The sequence below is a fragment of the Plectrocnemia conspersa genome, unplaced genomic scaffold (assembly GCF_051122295.1).
Source record: "Plectrocnemia conspersa isolate PC_06_02 unplaced genomic scaffold, ASM5112229v1 ptg000005l, whole genome shotgun sequence".
NCBI lineage: Eukaryota > Metazoa > Arthropoda > Insecta > Trichoptera > Polycentropodidae > Plectrocnemia > Plectrocnemia conspersa.
In genome coordinates, this window is record NW_028277169.1 from 26,266,330 (window position 1) to 26,283,621 (window position 17,292).

At 29.7% G+C, this 17,292-nt stretch overlaps 1 protein-coding gene across 1 annotated transcript in view; it reads right to left on the minus strand.

Moving 5' to 3' along the window:
• Nucleotides 1-1,910: 1,910 nt before the first annotated feature.
• The window catches only part of LOC148235307 (uncharacterized), a 131,743-nt gene continuing 116,361 nt past the window's right edge, over nucleotides 1,911-17,292 (minus strand). Inside the window, exon 3 of the mRNA XM_088186285.1 lies at nucleotides 1,911-3,749. Within this exon, the coding sequence (XP_088042411.1) occupies nucleotides 1,972-3,720 (1,749 nt within the window). The 5' untranslated portion in view covers nucleotides 3,721-3,749 and the 3' untranslated portion in view covers nucleotides 1,911-1,971. The remainder of the gene's footprint in view (nucleotides 3,750-17,292) is intronic.

Here is a 17,292-nt window from a genome sequence, read left to right on the forward strand (position 1 = left end):
AATTATTCATAATATTGAAATAAATGTAATAATAAAAAAATGACATATTTTAAACTAACTTACCTCAAAACTGTAAAATTCCTATTTAAGATTAATAGTAAGTCAAATGTTATTCACTGTGAATCAATGTATGACATAATTTTACTTAAATAGTCTGTGTTTGGAAAGATTTACACCATATATTATGAGCTTATTAACATAATAAATGGTAACATGAATAAATAATATTCAACACTGACTCTAATTAGTGAACAGAAAAATTTGTGGATTCTTACAACGACAACAGTTGATCATAAGTGGCGATAATATCTTTGCTTAAATAGTTATTAATTACCCACCATATTTTGTGTATATTTCTTCATCTGACTTTTATTAATACAGGTTAATATATGTTTTAAATAATTCATAACATCAGTTGATTCATAGAAGCATATAAAAGCTTATAATATTGCAGCTTGCAACTTTTAGCATATTTCCGCAATATCATCATAATAACTAAAAAAAAAATTATTTGCTTACAATTATAGCAAAAAATTTAAAGTCACGCATAATTTAACTTTAAATGAAAATATAACAAAACAAATATTGCTTAGAAATTTTGTTAAGATATAAAAAAAAATGTTGGCAAGCTTGTAAGTTGGCACTGAATCTTGTGTTGCTTTCGTATTAGGTAACTTTTTGGATCGAAATAATACAAAATGTTTTTTTTTAATAATTTATATTTTATAATTTATTGGTGTATAAATTCACAATGGATTTTATTAAATTCATCTTTGGTTTTATACAAATGCAACTAATCCATTAATAAAATATCAAAACTAAACGAAACATTTTAATAGTTTAAAATAAAAACTCAAACATATCGTAGCATTAATTCAAATAACACAATCGTAAATAACAATCAAAGTTTTAATTATATTTATATATATATATATATATTAAATGAGTATTTTCTATATAATGCTTTGTAACCTCTCTGCATTTATTATTCAGTCTGAAAATGTTACATTTGTCCTTTAATTTATATAGATAAACGCTGTTACACAATAAGAATAAACTGTCAATAAACCATCAGTACTTATCGGTAATAATAATAATAATGAGAATAATAATATAACTTTGTAGTTTTATATTTGTCTTTTTATTCATTTTATTTTTTATTTAAATTATTAGGTATTACTTATGGATACAACTTTATAATTAAAAGTATTGCGTCAATATTGTGCTCGCGGTTAAGCGCGAACTCTCTAGTTAAGACTATATAAAATTAAAGTGAATAAATAAACGATAAAGAATATTTACATTCGATTAAAAAAATAACAGAAATGTAATTAGTTTTTCATATGCATATTATATTGCAATGAAAATCTTTCCGAAACTCTAGGAAGACTTAATATTTTTCATCTTTCGTTTATAACAAATATTATCTACAGACGACACAATTTCTTACAGTTTAAGTACATATATTTGTATAGTTTTTGTTGATTTTACATTTCAAGTTTTGGCGATGTTAAAGTTAAGTTCGATACTCTGCTGTAATTCAGTGAATCTCAACAAAATAATATATGTATAGAGTAGCCAAAATTTTGTATATATAATATTATAAAAACAATATTTAGATCAATAATGATTGCTTAAATAAAACGTATACTATTAAGATACACTGATTACTGAGCGCCAACTTTGCAAATGTATTCTAACAATTTTATTTATTTTATTTTCTTTACATAAAAAATATAAAAATACTTCGAAGATATATTTAACATTGTAAAGTTATATATGTCATATATTATGTATATATTATATAATATAATACAAAAAAGGACTGAAGAAATTATTCATATTATATATGTATAATACAAAATTTTCATACAAGCGGATTATAAAACTTTCATATATACTTTCTTCATTATTTGTTTTTATTTTCTTTATTATTATGGTTACGTATTTATTTATTTTTATTCATATTATTTACACGTAAACTATGTGCGGTCTGTCCATCGTTTTATGGCGTGGTATCGATTCGTAACCGAACTGTTGGTACATGTTCTCCATTACGTCACTGTTCATGGCGTTCTTGTTCATGGTGTGCCACGGTGGCGTACTGTGGTAAGTCTCTTGGACCTGAGGCGCCATCATGAGATATCTATTTATTTCTACCTTGTCATCCGTTGGCCTCTGATGGGCTGCTCCATACATCAGCCCGTTGCCCATTTTAGGCAAGTTGCTCGTCAGATCCGAATCTGTCATTACATGCTTGGACTTGTCCTTGGAACATCGTTTAAGAGCACCTACATAGTACAATATGCTAATAGCTACACTGATCAACACACTAAGGGACATCACCACAGAAACTATAGTTATCCATTCTAAAGAACATTTGATCTCCGACTCGGGAACGTTTATCAAGATTGAATTGTGTAAATGTTGCGGGGTGGCACAGTGTATGTCTTGAAAGTCTACATAGATTGATAGATCTGAGGCGTTTCCGGAATTAGTCTGCTTAGAAGATTCTTGTCCCAATTCCCAAAGCCAGAGGAGAGTACAGTTGCAGTTCAAAGGGTTACCGCCGAGCTGAAGAGACTGAAGCTGATCTAAGGGGAAATGTGACGCTTGGAGTGTAAATAAAGCGTTGTTCTTTACAGAGATGTGCGTCAATCTAGGATTTCCGTGGAACGTCTTTGTGGCGATTGACGATACTTTCATGTTGTCGTTCATCCATATTCGCTCTAAGTTTATGTTGTCTACGAACGCTCTAGCGTCTATTTTAGTCACCTTTTCGAGTCTGCTCAGATGAAGGTGTCTCAGATGGAACAAGCTTTGAAACGAGACTGGCGGTATCGAATCAAAAAAGTTCTCACTCAAAGACAGATGCGTCAAGTTTGTCAGCTTGGACAAGGCAGTCGTCGGAATGGTTGACATGTTATTTTGGTTCAGGTTTAAATACTGCAGCGTAACCAGACCGTCTAAAGCTGAGTGGTGTATTTCTGATATAATATTATCGGCCAGCTCCAATCGCTGCAGGCGTCTCAGATTCGGCGCCACAGACTCTTCTATACCCTCTATGATGTTGCTGGATAGTGATAAATATTCCAAATTTATCGTATAAGCTAAGTTGTCAGTCGGGATTTGAAGGAGTTTATTGTTTCGCAGTGATAGCGTTCTTAAATTCACTAATGGCCTAAACAGATCTTGCTCGAAACTCACTAGTTTGTTACTTGATAGTATCAAGTCCCGCAAGTTAGTCAAGTCGGTGAATGCGTGCGAATGTATGGTGGAAATGGAATTTCCGTCTAAATCTAGAGTGTTGAGAGTCTTGAGTCCGGTGAAGGCGTTTTTGGCTATGGACTCGACGGCGTTGTTACTGGCATTGAGGAACGCCAAGGCAAAGTTGGTCTCGAAGTTCCTAAAGCCGAAGGTTTCTATGACGTTGTTGGAGATGTCCAAAGTGATGAGCTTGTTGTAGAAGCCCAGGGTAGAGTGGACGCTGTAGATCTTGTTGTGGGTGAGGTTGATGTGAGCAGCTTCAGGGTTGAGCTGGATGGGCACGACCTCGAGGCCGGAGCCGATGCAGGCTGCGCTTTTCGTAGCGTCATCGCAAGAGCACCTTGGGGGGCACAGCCCCCGGGCGCCGGCGGAGGCCAAGAGCGCAGGCCACGCCACCACTAGCCACAGCCACAACGCGCAGCGCCGCGCGGTGCACGCACGGCCATCCTCCATACCATCGCACGTCTGATGCAGAGCTGATCCTGAAACAATATAAAAAAAAACATCGTTAGAACGAAGAAAAATAATTTACCCGAAAATAATTTGTCTCACTTAAGATCAATCATTATTTGGGTTTAAAACGACATAAAAAAACTAGTCACAATTTTTTTTAAATACAACCAAATCTTACTAGTGCCAAAAATAAATAACGGCTTTGGTATCCAGCGGGTCTTAAAATATTTTCAATGCAATATGATTAAGTTCTATCGACTGAAAATAAATATTTATAAAACTATAGACATTTTTTTATCAGAGTATTTTATATAAAAAAAAAAAAATTTAATAACTCACTTTTATTTTATTTTTATTTCTTTTCTATTTACATACAAACTATCTCGTGTTTTATATTAACTGCTTATACTTTAGCAGCTAACCACTTAATATTTTTTCTCCAATTCTCTACGCCATGGTTTCCCAAACTATGTTCCGCGGAACACCAGTGTTCCGCGGATCCAAAATAGGTGTTCCGCGGAGCCTAAATAAATATTTCACAAAAATTTGGAGTGAATTAAAAAAACTGTTAGTCGTGCTAATACATAAAAATTGTTCATAAATCTGATAAAAAAGCTTGAAAATATGTGTTAAATATTCAACATTGATGTGTATAAATTCTGGAGGAAAAAGTTTCATAAGTCGATGATGTTTTTTTAACTTTAAAATTTGATCGAACTTAAACAATATTTTTTTTGTTAATTAATCACATTAGTGCTCGTTATGCGAATTTTATTTAGGTGATTTCACTTTTACGCAATTTTTTTTTTTGGTTTCACGAATGCCACTTTTTACACGATTAATTCACGAAAATTCACTTGTACGTGGTTTTTATACAAGATTTTTCAATCTTAGGATCAAATCTGTCAAATTTACAAAAGGTTATTTCGGATCATTTTTCACGCGTTTTTATTTTACGTGTCCTAAAACTATTTTTTTGCGTTAAAACAGGATTGAGTGTATACTTTTGGAAATTTAAATGAATTAAATAAAATTTGCATTCAAATTAATCGATTTTTTGATTGCTTACAAAACAGATTTTTTTACATTTTAACAAAAAAATATATTACAGAATTTACATATTCAAAAACTACCCATGGATCTTTGGTTGAAAACAGGAAATTTGACGAAAGAAAGGCCAATTACTTCTACTGACACGTCTACATCGAAGAAGAAAATAATCCAAAAACTGTGATTTCTTCATAATCGAATATTAAAGAACAAGTGTATTCTATGAACATATCAAAACGGAAGTACCATGAAAGCTATTTAAATTTTGGATTTACGTATATTGGCAATTCAGTTGCTCTTGATGCAATGTGTGCTTTGTGTCAAAAAATACTCGCAAACAGTTCTTTGGCACACACTCTGATTACAAAGGAAATAACATGCAATTTTTTAAGAGAACGTGACTCACTTGAAAAGTTCAAATTTCAAATGGTTACAATGGCTAAAACTGAAAATTAAAATTCAACAGAAGCTTCTTTTCGCGTGAGTTATTGTATTGCACTTAATGGTGAAGCTCATACAATTGGAGAGACACTCATTAAGCCATGTGAGAAAGACATGGTGTCATGTGTTCTTAATGAGCGGGCTACTAAAAAAATTGATACAATAATGCATTAGAGAAATTTCTACTAGCATAGAAAAAGAGTAAATTCGTCGACTTGGACTCTGCAGTGAATATGCATTGCAAATGGATGAATCTACAGATGTCGCAGGACTAGCTGTGCTATTGGTATTTGTTCGTTACACATATGATAAAAGTATTTAAGAAGATTTACTCACGTGTGCATATCTACATGGAAAAACTACAGGAGAAGATATATTTAACTGTATTAATGATTACATTACAAAACAAGAGATTTGCTGGGAAAAGTGTATTGATATTTTTACAGATGATGCTCGTGCAATACTATGAAATATGAAAGATGTTGTATCACGTATCCTAAAAGTAGCTACAGGAGCTTCTAGCTATCACTGTATTTTGCATAGGCATGCACTGTTGACTAAAAAATTTTTCACAAATTTAAAAAATGTTTTGGATGAAGCCGTGAAATTTTATCAAATTTTTAACAAATCCTTCCTGGTTGAGACATCTTGCATATTTGACAAATATTTTTATAAAGTGCAATGATGTTAACTTATCATTACAAGGAAAAAGTATTAAAATTTTTAATATGAGAGATAAAATTGAATCTTTTGATAAAAAAATACAATTTTGGATTTTATTAGTTGAATCTAATAATTTTGATTGTTTTCCTATCTTGGATGAATATTAAAATTAATTGAATTTTCAAGTTGATAAAGAAGTTTCACAAATATTTTTAGAACACCTTTATAACTTGAAAACCACTCTTTCGAAATATTTTCCGAAAACTAGTAAGGACGATTCCTGGGTTTGGAATCCATTTTCCGTGACAGTTAAACCAGTGGACTTAAGCGCAAGGATTATGAAAAAATTATTTAATTAATGACTGATTTGAAACAAAAATATAAAGATCAGCCATTAAATTATTTCTGGGCGAGTCTGAATGAAGAGTTCCCCAATGTGTCAAAACAAGTTCTGGTTTTTATGCGAAGTGGGATTTTCTAAATATATTGCAACAAAAAACAAAGAGAATACAATTGACCAATTTTGTGCCTGATATAAAAAAAATGTAATTTAAGAACCCAAAATTAGGAGTTTTATTTATTTGTATTTTTCTGTTTATTAAATAAATAATATTTCTTTAATAACATTTTTTGTTTTTATTTATACTATTATGAATTACCCAACCCAAAAAATAAGCTAAGTGTTCCGCCAAAATTTTTAGATTTGCTAAGTGTTCCGTCGCTGAAAACGTTCGGGAAACCCTGCGATGACCTCAGGCTTTTTTTGCATGGAGCGACTGTATTCTCGTTGCCAATTGCGAGAGGCAAAATTGACTGTAATAAATCTCGGCAGATCCTCTGTCGGCGAAATGTAATCGCGCGTTTTGTAACGGCAACTATGCACTCGAGTGCAATTACTGCGATTTAGTGGAAAAGCTCAGAGCTTTCGCGTTATGAACGGAGGCGGTGAGCTTTACCCGTGACTTGTAGACTTTGATTGTTTTTGTTGTATATTTTTAAGTTAAAAAACTTGAAGATTAAATAAGTACTAGTGATGTCTTTAATCTTTTACATCATGGCTGGATTTTTAAATGATTTTCTAGGCAATCTACAAAATTAAGCGCTTTCATCTTACTTTTGTTTATTCAACGTTTTTAGTTACTTAGCTTTCCATTCGCAATATCAAATGTGTATGTTTAAAGAACTGAAAAATTCTCTAAGTACATATCGCTGATAACCATACTTGGATTTATTATATATATTTTCTTTGTTGCTTGTCTAGCTCTAAACAACGTGATGTACATTCATATTTATTAAAAAAAACTTCAGTTTCAAGCGTCTTAAAAATCATTTTATTTTAGTTTAAATTAAAAACATATTTAAAACGTGTCTTTGTACTAATACGGCAAACTTGCCAAACTATACAAGCTTTTAATATACTTCTTTGAATACTATACGTGTCTATTAGTATATTAAAAAGCGAATGCGCCTCGAAAGTTTAGCGAACGTACCGGGGGTGCTTTATTGAATCGAGACATTTAATGCGCTCCGAAAATAATCAGTCTGGAAGACAATGTCATTCTATTCCAGAATGAAAAGTGAGCACATAGAAAAGTGTCTCTTCGACGAAACGAGATGAGACGAGCGTAGCAGACGGCAGATGTGAAACTTTCGTCATCATTGTTAGCGAAACAAAACGCAACTGTGTTTCGGTGATCCCCGGGACAGAAAACAAAACGTTTTGACATGCTGCCAAAAATCTCGTGTTACAAACTCAAAATCTTATGTTGACTATAAGGTCGGAGAGATAAAAAAAATAGATTTGGGATTCTTGTCACGGAACGATGTGAAGATTTTCCTTGAATGACGCATTCACGTTCTGAATCGTAAAACGGAAGTTTTTATTGAGCGTGTTATAGGAAAAATAATAAGACCCCACGCGAATATTTTCACTTCTTTTAAAACGGACCGAGTGATTCACGATTGAAAAAATAACGTATTTAGAATAATAATATATAATTTTACATGCAATATATTTATCTAGGGCTTGCCATTTAATATAAAAATAATTACACTATTAATAAATAATGCAAAAGACGTACTTTAAATAAAGAGGCGAAAAAAATGTTTTTCAGATACGTGTACAAAAATTATGCATTAATATTTTCAGCAAAATTTCTACATGGCATGCTGGGATATGAATCAGTCGAGTCTCGTCGACGCGTTTACTTAATAAATCATTTTTAATCAAAAGTATATAATATTTACAATCTGGAGATTTTATAAGTGTGTGCTACATAATTACTAGCGCTTGTGTTCTCAAGTAATTTAAAAAAAAATACGCAAATTAACTCAGCTACCTGATTTTTAAGCCATCTGTATTGATTTATTTTTATTCAGCTACTTGCAGTTGATAATTGCATAGTTGAACATATGTATTTTACATTGGCACAGCTGTTATGACTAAAGAATAACTATACGAATATACTTCACTGTAATGATAAAACTCCGCAGTACAATTCATCTCCCACTAAAAACATAACCAAAAAGTTTAAGGCAAACATCGTTAGAGAAAGCGCCGAGTAATCTTCCCTCTGTTCATATTTACGCAACAGGGACAATATTAACGGCGCCGTTACTCAAACGGAAAATTGCCGCAGAATTACAACGACAAAACGACTAATGGAAATATGATTTTTATTGCGGATACCCGAACGCTGCGCCGCAATCTGGAATTAAATCTCAGTTTCGGTCCAGGGCTGGCTCCCCCGGACTAAAAATGTAATTACATAGTTGAATCATGAACTCATAAAACAAACGCTTATCTGGGGCAATTATTTCTGACCGGGCCCGCGGGCCGCCGGTTGCGCGCCCCTGGTCCCGGGTATTATTCATTCCAGTTTCCAGGGAAACAACACCTGATAGCGATCTCGGACACGGAAAGAAGCGCTCCCGCGCCGAAATTGCAGCACCCGCTATAAATACGGCCCTGTGTAGATTTTTAACGGCCGAACTCCGTTATTAATGTCTTAATAAAGGTGAATTATTTAAATCTGAAAACGAAAACGGCCGCAAATGCAAATTTCGAGCGAGATGTGTAATTTAGAGCGGCGATAAACAAGCGGGCACCTGCCCCGGGCGTCACATTTTGGGCGGGCGCTTCAATTGTAATCGATAATTGATATGGATTTCAGATCGTATAAATGTCACCCATTATTTTTAAATAATTATATTTTACATAAAATCCTTTATTGATATTAATTGCATTGTGCCAGTTGAATCATCAACGGATAGCTAATTTAACCAACAAAAAATGTATGTGGAAGTAATACTGTAAGGACCGAGATGTATGCAACGGCAATACAATTCTTAAAATGAATAATTTTTTTCATGTTGGCTGTATAATTGTCAGAAAGTGATTGGTGTAATCTTAAGAAGTATTTAGGTTGAAAATACAAAAAAAAAACGCTGACTTGAGCTTAATTTGTTTAGATACTAAATAAAATATTTACATATTTTATAATAACCATCTATGTTTCTATTTATATTATACTTATATGAGCACGAAAAACCAGTGGTAAATTTTGGTGATTATTACTTAAAATACCTAGGTTCGAATCTAATATTTTTTCTTGTGTTTTTATTTATTTTTATCGTGTCTGGTAAATCAGCATTAATGATTCATATATAATTATAATTTCGATTAATCATCACAGATTAGATTTTTCTATAGCTTTCTATTCTTACTGATCAATATCGTTTATGATTAAATCACGATTTTGGTTGTGCATAGTCTATGAATTAATAATGGAAAACAATCCGGTAAAATAAAGGTCTGCCAGAACCTCAAAAATATAAAATTACGACCCCTACAGAAGAAATGCTTATCCAAAATTGACAAACAACTAAGAAAAGATAATTCAAAATGATATATATTATATACATACTTTTCATAACAGGTAGATGATAGACACGGTAAAAAAAAACAGAACGACCGGCCTTACAATATATAAGCTTCTTTGTATAATAAACTGTAATAATGTTTATCGCGGCCATAGATACATAATATTTCAAAAAACAAAGAAATAAACAGATTTTTTTTGTTTTTTCATTTAATTTAATGCGCATTGTTTTATTTGTTTAGTGTATATCTAAATTTAAATCGTAACAGCAAAATTAAATACAAAAATTTTCTTTTGAGTAAGGATGCAGAATTCAGTGAAATCTATCGATTCTGAAGACATTTCCCCAGTTTCTACCACATCTTGCCGTGCCCGTGCTGTCGATCTACCAGAAAGGCTTTCGGATAAGCTAAAAACCCATCAGCCAATAAAAATAAAAAGTGTAGTGAAATATGTGAAAAGAATATGTCGAATACGGCATACATGTGCAGAATTTGTGAAATTTCTCTTAATATTGATGAGTGCTTTTATACGTATAAAAAAATGTAAATAGTGTATAAAAAGTGTATATAAAAAAATAAATATAAAAAGTGATATAGTGTGGTTAAAAAGTGTAATGGTGAAAATAAATGTGTCAGTGACAGTTGTAAGCAGAAAAAGGACGCCGAAAAATTTGGTGAGTGCAAATTATTATATAAAATAATATTAACGGATATTTGTTTTATAAATCGGTCATACAAAAATTTATAGAGGCATTTAATTAATAAATTATAAATAACTGGCTTGTAACCATTGCAACCATTTTCAATTTACACTAAATATTAGGAATGAAAAATATATATTTATTCGTACATGATTTTATTTCTTAAAGATTCTTTTAAATGCAATAATATTTATTTTTTAAATATTTTACAATAAACTAATATGGCAATAATTTATCCGAATAGTAGCTTTTGTGCCCTGGTTTTTTAATCTGTGAATTATTGCGGTTTTCCAAATGGTTAGGAAATTTAAAAATAGCAAATACCGGGTAAAAATGTTGATAAGTTAGTTTTTTAATTACCGTGTTATCTATATACCGTAAAAATTTTCAAAAATTGAATTTGTTAATTGATGTAATATTAACTGGGATGTTTTGATTTCATTTGATTGGATTAGTTTTATGTTTACCTAGCCAAACAGGTTGACCCTGAAACTTATTTTTGTTCTAGAAGTGTAACATAAAATATTATTTTTATATGAAATAAATAATTATGGTTTATACATTTCATAAAAAATCACGTGCCAATATGATAGGACGAATATTTTTACAAAAAAATTAAGTAAAACATAATTTATTTTTTATTTAATAGTACGTAGAATATATTACCATCTCTGATTATCATATAAAGGCAAACTTAATGGTATCCTAGTATTGTTTTAATAAAAAAACGCATGACGCTGGAGTTTACGGCCACTAAGCAATGTTCTTTCAAGACTCATATACGAGTCCTCGGGCGTTAAGCTGTTAATTACATGAGTCTTTAAAGTTTAAATCTAATTAGGTAAATGTTACACATTAGACATACCACAAATCAGCAAATATGGTTAGGAATTAAATAATATTTTTGCATAATGAATATTTCATATTTTTTTATAAATTGTTGACTTTGTTCTTAAACTTTTTGGCATAATTTATTGATTAAACTTTAAATCAATTAAAAATATTTTTTTTTTTGAAATTAAGAAATGCGTGCTTCAGGGATATTTTTTAATTTTACAGCCATCTAAACTTGTGCGCCTTAAAACCATATTTCAAAGTTTGTATCGTATTTGACAAGGAAATAAGTATCTTATCGATTTTAATTTTTTCATGTTCGAAATCTTGAATTGCCTAGAACGTTATTGCAAACGAAATTGAAATTTCTAGAACTCGCTTGACAAAATAAGGATAGGCATTATATATAGATATTAAGAAGCAACAAAATTCTCCTTAAGCTCTTATTTAAGCTCTAATTGTTATATTTTTTTTAATATAAATGAATTCAATCTCTTAAGTAATTCAGCATCTTCAATACAAATTATATTCGAAATAAAAAGATTAGAGATCTATGGCTTAGCTTAGATTTTATCAATCAAGATATAAATATGATTTCAAATATTTGTATAATATTTCTAAGTGTTAAATTAAAGATATTATTTTTTTATAAATATTGAAAAAATTTTAATCTAAATTTTTTTTATCACAAAAAACTTTTTTCTGAATATATTTATTATAGAGCTCATATTTTTCTTATTGGTATAGTTAATTTAATTTTAGAATGATTTTACAGCTACGTATATAAAACATTGTCATATGCTGTATTTTGATTTGATTGAACTTAAAAAAAATATTAACATTAACTAATTTTTTAAAATAAAAAATTCAGAGCTCACAAATGATCTTTAAAGTAATATAATATATAATATATAATTAATGAAAATGCATAGAATAGTAATACATATTAATTTTTGTGAAAATGCATTTAAAATATATTTTTAATATTAATTTATTTTTTATGAGTATAAGAATTTTGGCAAATTAATAAAAATCTATATAATAAAGTAGTTATATTCATATTTTTTATAACATCAAAGCCCTATATTTATTTTGCTTATTAAAATTAAATATAATTGCAAAAATTGTTGTGAACATTGCGGCGTACAATATTTTTTTTTAAATATCCAACATACAATTATATATATATAATATTTAAGCAATAAGCTACCATTTTTTAATTTTTTTTTTATTTTAATGCATTTTGCTGCAATATTTCCAAATATTTTCAACGTACACATCAATTTCATTTAAAAAAATATTAAACAGATAGGTTGAGTTGATTGCGTAATAATAAATAGAAAGCTAACTTAGAACATATTGTCTATATATTTTGAAACATAAAATGTTTTAATTTTAGAATATTAAAATCAAACTAAGCAATGTTTAAATATTTTTATTTTATAATAATGTTACTTAAGCAGAAAATAATGTACTAAAAGCACAATTTAGACATTTATTATTAAAATTATGTTAGCTATTAAACTTTTTACACAAATAATTAAAGATTTTTGTATTTACCTCTAGATTTTAACTAAAAACATTTTATTTATTAAAATAACTCCATTGTAAACATGTTAATATTGTAGGTAAAAGCCAGCTTAAAGTATATTAGTACATTTTATTATTTTAATTAAATAAACGTAATTAAAATTAAAATAAATTCAATTTAACATTTTGAACCAACAATAACCTTATCTTAAAATATGGTTAATATATTATTAAGTTTATTCGACTGCTATTATTAAGAAACTGTAAATCACACGTAGCCGATTATCTCACTTAACGTATCATTTTCACGCATTATTGTTGCTTTCAATTTATTTCAGAATGTATGCCAATTGTATAAATAATATTAAACTCTGGAAGGCTAATCTTACTATTAAATAGTATATGTTTGAATATATGCTTCTTTATAATATTTCATTCAAAATAGTAGTAAATCAGTTAAATATACATATAGTGTAAAATCGCACTAAGCTTCGCAATAAAAATATATTGAGTTGTTAATAAATTATTAAGTAATAATTGGATAGTGTATTCTGTTTCTTGGAATCCACTACTAAAATGTTAATAATTCCGTCTATGCACCAAAAAACATCCGCGTTCTGAAAAAATATTCTTTCATGTATTTATTATGCAATTAATAATTAAATACTAGTAGTTGAAACCGCAGTAGTTTTAGAAGTTCTGCTGCAAAATCTAATTAGATGCAGGGGCGCATTCGGGATAGGGAAATTGTGTTATGAGACGCCCTTTATAATTTGCCTTTGACGCGCGTCGATAACGTCACAACAATGCAGTTTTAATCGGAAGTTTATAACGGCTGACTTGGCGCTTGTGGGGTGGCAGTGGGTTCACCGGGAGCCGGTATCAGATGTTCAAATTTGAATGTTTAATATATACAGGATGTGCCATAAGTCCCCCGAGACGTTGTTAATAGAGTCACGTTTGTTACCGTTACGCTGGAGATATAGTATGAGAAATGCTTCGTATATATAAATACACACACCCGAGACGGAGTAGAAGAAAAAATGTACTACGCTTTTAAAATACACAAAAGAGACGTAGACGTCTTAATGTAGAGAAAAGAGTTTTGGAAAGTTGTTTTTTTTAGTGCGTATCTATCAATGTCACTAATGTTCATAAAAAATATGTGTGTGCTTATTGTGTAGTGTTTGTGTTGGACGCACGTGACGAGACATACAAAATGAGGGATTAGGTTTGCGATAAAATAAAAATGTCACATCATCGTACAACTTCGATTTAATCTTAGTATGATTAAAAGGTTAACCAATAAATACTTATAACTAGTAGACAAAAATATCTTTTCATGTACCCTGTACATTTGACATTTTTATATCGTGTTTTTCTTGAAAAAATATTTTGCGCAACCTGTATGTATATTATCTTTTAGATACTTAAAATTATGCATTCATTTAAGTGCGCAGGTTTTGCGGTATTTTTTGTATAATATCCTTATTAAGATGGTAAATAAAAAGTTGGACAAAGTCGGTCCGAATAGCTTAGCATTAATCAAAGCAGAAACACCTAAGCACAGGAAGTGGAAGACCTTGGAATCCGGGCTTAGGGCTCGAGCAAAGCCAAGACTTAACCGAAGAAGGTAGCCCTCTGTATATAAGGAGGCTGCGTTTGCCGGCTCATCAAATATTAATTAGCATCTAATGAAGCGCCCCTCCCAGCCGTTAAGGTTTATGAGCCTTCCACCCTTAAATGCCTACCTCTCGAGTGTGCGGCAAACCCTGGGATACCCTTTAACGAATATTCGGTCGCTTGCATGGGACGAATCATGGGACAAAACGGAGCTCCCCAATACTTTCAGTAATTTGATCAAAATTATTACGCAACTGGTGGCTCTGAGAGGCAAAAGCACAGCGATGTACATATATTAACATCAATACAGGATTGACATGGATTACTTTTTCTGATTTATATTATTTAATTACTAATACATACATCATTTTTAATAATATAAAACAAAATATTAGTAATATTTGCTACTTATCATTATTTACATCCTTATATATTTTCTTTTTTCATGAACATTAATAATTTAATTGCCAAATTATTTTTTAAAATAATCCTTGATACTTGTTTTAGATAAAAAAAATATAAAATAATAAACTCGATAATCTGCACTCCCATATTGAAAAATTGATTCTCGATAAAATTAATAGACTTAAATTAAGGGTATTGATTTTATCTCATCCACCATATTCTTTAGACCTTGCTCATTCTATATATTTTGATCAATACAACACTTCCTAGACGAACATTTTTTAAAAATGCAGACGATATGTAAAGGGGCTATCAGGATGTTTTAAATCAAAGCTTTTAACATATAAATGCTGATAATAATTAAAATAAAATTTTTGTATATAATTGAAAAAAAAAAAATTTTTAAGCATTAAAATAAAAATAAAAATTTTAGAGTGATATTTTTATTTAATTAAAAAAACTGCATTTACTTTATAATAACCTAATAACAATAAAAATTAGTCTGGTTTCGCTTAAAATCATTGAAATTGGTCAGAGAATCAAAGAATGTTTATAAGTTAGAAAAATACTTCAATTACAAAAACTAACCCTATGCTTACGAATGAAAATAAGCTAGCATTTATTCGAACTTACACTAAGCTATGCCAAATCGACCGAGACGACCTTTAAGAGCTAAGAAAACAGTCGCTTTTTTCGACCTTATAACTAGGTCCAGCTAAATCCCAAGAGTTTAACTCAATCTTCGATACAACCCTGAAACACAATACTACCTGACACAGTATTGTATAGTAGGATAAATATTTTAAGAGATCTTTTGCTCTTGACATTAAAAGTTGTAAATTATAAATAGCACAGTTGACCTAGAAAGTGCAGCTAATGTAAGTTTGGAAGGAGTTTTTGTGATATACACATGTATTTTCTGTTTCACAGTAAATATATAAATGTACAGCTTCATTTAAAATTACTATGCTTTACAAATTATTTATATAAAAACTTTGTAATTCTGCAGTTTCGCTCAACTTAAAAATTTAGTAAAAGATCTATTAATGTATTATAATTAAATATTAAAAACACATTCTGTATTATAAAATATCGATTTGGGATTTAGACAATGTATTGTTAGTACTAGTGTTATTAACCTTATAAATAAGCTCCGTGAAAGTCCTTTATCTCATGTTAATAGAGAAAAAAGTACATTAGTAACATAATTTTAGTATTTAATGAAGGTATTGTAATTCAGAAAGGTGTAGGGTGATAGATTGGTAGTTTTTACTAGCGACATTAGCATTAAAAAATTTGAGTAGTGAGTTAATTTATGCACATTTGACGTATTTTTCTATTATTATTTCTCTCGTTATTCATTAGTTATTATTTTTTATTGCATTTATAGTAAATTATAGAAAAAATAGACGTTTGATTTATTTGATTTATTGTAATACTTTTATGTTTTAATAATACATTTAAACCCTTTTCCATTATTAAATTTCGCTAATTTATTTTATATATTTTTTATATTATAGTCAGCTTTTGTGTATTTTTTATATCCACTTAGTGGCTCTCAATATTTTTTATTAAATTAATATTAACTATTTTTTGTCATCTTACTCTTTAATTTATTGATATTATTTTCTATGAAAATCATTTACGTTGAATTAGATTTAAAAAAATATTATTTAAATATATTGTTTTTTTTATATTTATTATATCTTCAGTTATATATGTAAACATATAACTGTCTAAGGTACTTTAAAACAGTAAAAGATACACCGCCGTACATGTACGGCGATACCGCTTAAAGGGTTGAATGTTGCTCTTCCAACCAGCTTACGACATAATGATGTCATAGGGAAGAAAAGATAGATAAATGGGTACCGCTTTAAATAAATCAAATTTGTTTATTGTATCAAATTAAGTTTAGCATAATAAATCATATAAATTTTATTTAATTAAATATAAAATATATTTGGTAAAACATTATTTCTAAGAAAGGATAAAAAATAAAATTATAAACGCAATTTCTTAAAAAAATAATGCTGTTGCTGAATTTAGCATATAATTTACAAATCTTTGTGACAAATTAGTATGCATTTTCGTAATGAAAATTGAAAATTCAATTTTCAATATACCTTTGTGAGATATAAAATCTTTTATACATTGTTCACTAACTAAATTTTGCGTCCATCGATTTAATGTAGTTCTTAATGAGATATTCAAAAGCGCATTCATTTAGAAATATATTATTCATACTACTTTACACTGTTATGTATAGTTTTTATTACTCTACAGGTGTAAGATTTAAACCATTTGTAGCAAGCATGAATGGCTTGAGGTCTAAAAGTATAGAGTTAAAACTGTAATATCCATTAGTTTAATTTATACTCTTATGAATGTTAATACAATAGTTATAAACGCAACACATAATCCAAAGTCACCCCATATTTC